Raw genomic sequence first — 4,776 nt, forward strand, 5'->3', positions numbered from 1 at the left:
CATTTAGGTGCCTCGGTATGTACATAAGCTTGTTTATGTGTAATTGGGTGCAGGTTAGGAACCAAATAGCGTTTGTTAAATTGTTTGCATGTATATTACTTCGTGCCACAGATGCTGGGTATTTTTGGGTATTTTTGATATTTGTGATTTATGGGTATAAGATGATAGGTTTGTTCGTCGAAAATCCAGCAAGAATTATCCAACATTCAAAATATCAGAGAGTAAGAAAAATTTCTGTCAAATTTCCTCTCAACCCGAGAAACTTACAAATTTCTGCACGAACGCAAATTTGTAGGAATTTGCAGGCTTCAGTAACAGCTGACTTACATGGTTGCATGTCAAATACAACAAGTTATCCAATTGAATTTGTGTTCTTAATAATAAAGTAAGTTTGAAAATTGTTAATTTTCATCTTCTAATGTTTAGATCGCTATATTAAAATGGAAAGCCAAGGAAAACTGACAATAAATTGCTCTCCCGGAACATTTCGCAGGGTTGAAGAAGGTATGTATTGACTTTATATATTTAGAACAAATATGAACCAATTTATGTGCAGATCCTGTGTATAGGCAGCGGGTGCTGCAACAGGTAGCCGGAGAGAATTTTTATGAGGAGATCACAATTTCGCAGCAAATTCCTTCAAGTGCTGATGAAGTTGAACCAAGCGACTATACGCCAATTGGCGCTCATGGTGGCACTAGTGAATCGGTAGGTATTACCGATGCTTCCGGAAGTAACTGCGCTGTAAGTAGTCCCTTTGGTGTCATCAGTGAACAGCCAACTGCTATGGCCCGTGGCGAAAGCGATTCCGAAGATTTGGGCTTTCTTCCGGGTTGCAGCAGAGATGCTGACAGAAAAGTGCTTTGGCTAGATGCGCCAACAAAACTCCTGCTAGCCAGAGTTAAAGATCTGCGTCCTCAGGTGGGTAAAACCGTAAAACTGAAGAACAAAAAACAGATGTGGAATACAATCAGCGAAGAGTTGTGTTCCAAAGGATACCTTTATAGTGCAGCGCAAGTTGAGGGAAAGTTTTTTAGTTTGGAGCGACAGTATAAAAAGGTTCAGCTACATAATTCGCAAACGGGACGCAGTAGACAAACTTGCCCTTTTCAAGCGTAAATTTCAATAAATTACACATGCTTTCATAATCAACGAAAAAGTCCACATATTTTATATATTTTTCCTAGAGAACCGGATGACATTTTGCAGGAACGTGTTTCCATAAATCCAGAATTCGTTCTGGATAGCGATCAACCCGCTGACGCGAGTTTCCAAGAGGATCAAGCGCAAAATCTTCAAGCAGCACCAGCTACTCCGGGTATTAATATATACAAACCTTTATCAATATGGTATTTCAATTAGGATTTTAACTTCCTTCTAATTTTGTTTCAGAAAATGTTGGCGTAACGCCATCTACCTCCAGAAAAAGAAGAAGAACTACGATGGACCTTTTGCTTGATAAAATGGACAAAGAAGCAAAAAAACAAGAAAAGAGGGACAACGAGCTAAAAGAACTACTAGAAAAAAATGTGCAACAGAAACAGGAAAACGCCGCAAATAAGAACGAGGTTGAAAAAAAAACTATGTTTGTTAGAATCCCTAATCGAAAATCTAAAAAAATAACTTTTTTCAGTATTTAATTATTTTTTATATTCTTTATTATATATTAAAATTTGATTAAAGTGAAGGACATACAGTCAATCAAAAATGTTAAGATACAGAGAGTTACAATACGGGAAAAGATGGTTAATTCCATAACAAAAACCACAGAAATGTGAGTTCCAAACCTTGTGCAAAGTTAAAGTATATTCTGCAAATTCTCATTATAATATTGCACTCTAATTTACACTTTTTAGAAAAAAAGTATCCAGTTTTTTTCATAAATTTTTAGTATAATAAAGTGCCAGTTTCAAGTAGCTAGCACAAAAATCAATGGTAACTCCGACCTACTTCAAACTTGCAATTTTTAAACTCAAATTGAATCCGGAAAAAACAGCATACTTTTTTCCTAAAAAGTGTAAATTAGAGTGCAATATTATAATGAGAATTTGCAGAATTTACTTTAACTTTGCACAAGGTTTGGAACTCACATTTCTGTGGTTTTTGTTATGGAATTAACCATCTTTTCATAAAAATCTAGCGAAAAATGAAATATTAAAAAAACAGTTGCCCGTATTGTAACTCTCTGTATCTTAACTTTTTTGATTGTCTGTATACATATGTATGCCAAATCTAAAACTACTTACATTTCGTCACTTGAGATGCAAAATGCCGTATTTAAGAATTTTATTTGCGTAAAACTTTGTACATATATATATGAGGACTTGTAATTTGAAGAAATTTTGGAATTTTTATCAGTCATGGCCTTTTGCATTTCAGGTGACGATATGCATCCACAGTGCATTGAATTTTCAACTTTATTTACTAAGGGTTCTGATTTAGATTATGTTGAATGTTTTGGCAAATAGCATCTCGAAAAGCATTTCCTCTAGGGCCGTCGGCCTGATTTGCAAATACGTTGGTTTGTTCTGTGGTTCTCTCTTCTTCAAAATCAAGATCGTCTTCATTGGCGATGTTGTGTAAAACACAACATGCCCTTATAAAATGACAAAGCTTTTCCATGCCTTTCAATTTACAAAAATAAAGCTGCCTGAATCTTTGTTTTAGGATACCAAAAGTGTGTTCAATAGCAACACGACCAGTGCTCAATTTATAATTAAATGTTTTCTGAGCCCGTGTAAGATGGCCATTGTCTCTGTATGGAGTAATAACGTACTTGCTGCAGGGATATGCTGAGTCGCCAAGAATGTAATAATCTGAAGTACACGAGAAAATAAATAAGAATATTGACATAGGTACGTAAATTTAAAAATACTCACCGCCACAATACGAGGGTAGCTTGTTGTAGATAGGTGAGTTCTGAAAAACCCAGCTATCGTGGCAGGAGCCCGGATATCCTACGAAAGTATTGATAAATTTTTTTTCTTCATTGCAGATTCCTTGCAAGCAAATTTACACATTCCCCTTTCTGTCAATATACTCATCTTTCCCTCGTTTTGGTGGCAAAATTTCAATATGCATTCCATCAATGCAACCTTAAAAAAATTTTTTTTCTTAACGTAATTTATATTTGTGCCTATTTTAAGCATCACATTACCAATTGCCTTTGAAAACATGCACTTGTTGTCAAAAAATTTGCTCGATTTATCCATCATCTGCTGATTTGGCCATTTTATAATTTCGGGACTTAAGCTGCTGATAAACCTGGTCACAATTTTTATCGCTTTTGAAATTGTTGATAAAGACAAATTAAATCTATAAGTCTCGGAAACTACACGCTTCATTTCCAGCAAACCACAGAAAAACTAAAATATATGCGGCTTCGGATAATCTTCTGTCAGGATGAAGGTTACTATAAAATTGGGAATTCAAAAACTTTTCACAGAGACTGTTGAATAAGCTTCTCGAAATCCGAAAGTGACTCCGGAACTCCAATTCTGGGTATTTCGGTACCGTGTTTTCCACGTAACTTTTAATGGAATTTCTTGAATTTTTTCGTAATGAAAACAAAGCAAGATCCATACTTAAATTGAAATTACTTCTACGTCTAATTTTGTGCAATACAGCAATATCTAATTCGTCGTCATCAGATGACGATGAATCCAATATCGCCATGATGGCTGTGGTGACTACTTTTTGTTGCATATTCGCACTTCTCATTTCTTCATTTCTTTCATGTAGTAGAATTGAATCTAAAAACAAATTTGCTATCAAATGTTATAGAATTCTAACATGAGGATACCTTCAATGTTTCCAAGCTTTGAATCCCCAAAAGAAACTGTGTGACCTACATCTCCAGCACACCTTGGGTAATTGTTGGGTTAAACATTTTTTTTTATTATAATAATATTTACTTACTTCTTTTATTGGTGAATCGCTCATATTTCTATATTCTTTAAAGTTAGCAAAATTTGCCAATTAATATTCTTGTTGTCAAGAATGCAACCATGCGTCACAATCATATGTTTTTCGTGTTTGCAAATTCTTGCCGGCAAAATTTTTTCCAGCAAGAATTTGCAACTTCTCTCTAAGAGAATTGTCACTTTGCTCTCACAATTTTTGAGTGTTGGATATTTTTTTGGTCTGCACGAACGCGATTTGGGCAAAAATCATGAAAATTCGTACAAATTTTTTGCTCGGCGAACGAATCTGATGGAATATAATATGTTTACATACATAAATATGCAGTATTTACTGCTACTTCTTTCCCTTCTTTGTTTAGCCAATAAGTAAGAATATTTTTCGCGTTTGATTTTTTATCTGGTTGGTATTATTCTGACTTTTGTTTTCTGCTGCTTATTTTGTATGCAATCCTGCTTTTGCTTGATATGAGTACAAGCAGAAGGGGTATTCCCGGGCAATTATTGCAAGTAGATACTTGAATTTTTTATGTTTTGGGCTTTGGTGTGTTACTAAATAAACACGAAAATTAAGCTAAAGCAGAAATTTAAAGTTATTTTTCATGCGTATATATGTATGTATGTATGTACATACGAGTTTTTTATTTTTTGTTCAAACCGTTTTTTGGAACCGTAAAGTTTTTACCGATATGTATATTTATGTATGTAAATATGTATATATATATATATATATGTATATATATATTTCCAAATTCTAGCAAAATATCGATTTTTTTTATGTGATATCTCAATTTAATTGTTCGATACAACTCACTTTGGCGGTAGGGGGTATATGGGTTTTATTATGGGTCTAATA

General features: G+C 34.2%; 1 protein-coding gene across 1 annotated transcript; it reads right to left on the reverse strand.

Annotated features, from left to right (window-relative positions):
* Nucleotides 1-2,188: 2,188 nt before the first annotated feature.
* LOC118741552 (putative nuclease HARBI1) lies at nt 2,189-3,720 on the reverse strand. Its single transcript, XM_036473551.1, has 3 exons — nt 3,600-3,720; nt 2,880-3,011; nt 2,189-2,816 (listed from the first exon to the last, which is right to left on the reverse strand). Exons 1-3 carry the CDS (start codon nt 3,718-3,720, stop codon nt 2,425-2,427), a joined length of 645 nt encoding a protein of 214 aa, XP_036329444.1. The 3' UTR covers nt 2,189-2,424.
* Between the last annotated feature and the right edge of the window lie 1,056 nt (nt 3,721-4,776).

Source organism: Rhagoletis pomonella, unplaced genomic scaffold (assembly GCF_013731165.1).
Source record: "Rhagoletis pomonella isolate Grant_MI unplaced genomic scaffold, Rhpom_1.0 Rhpom_scaffold_00006, whole genome shotgun sequence".
In the NCBI taxonomy this organism is placed as follows: Eukaryota; Metazoa; Arthropoda; class Insecta; order Diptera; family Tephritidae; genus Rhagoletis; species Rhagoletis pomonella.

Coding starts and splice junctions, on each gene's coding strand:
- LOC118741552 (XM_036473551.1), bottom strand. CDS start 3,720: ATGAGAAGTGCGAATATGCAACAAAAAGTAGTCACCACAGCCATCATG. Junction 3,012..3,599: donor GCACAAAATTAGACGTAGAA/GTAATTTCAATT, acceptor GGAATGTGTAAA/TTTGCTTGCAAGGAATCTGC. Junction 2,817..2,879: donor GCTACCCTCGTATTGTGGCG/GTGAGTATTTTT, acceptor CGTGTACTTCAG/ATTATTACATTCTTGGCGAC.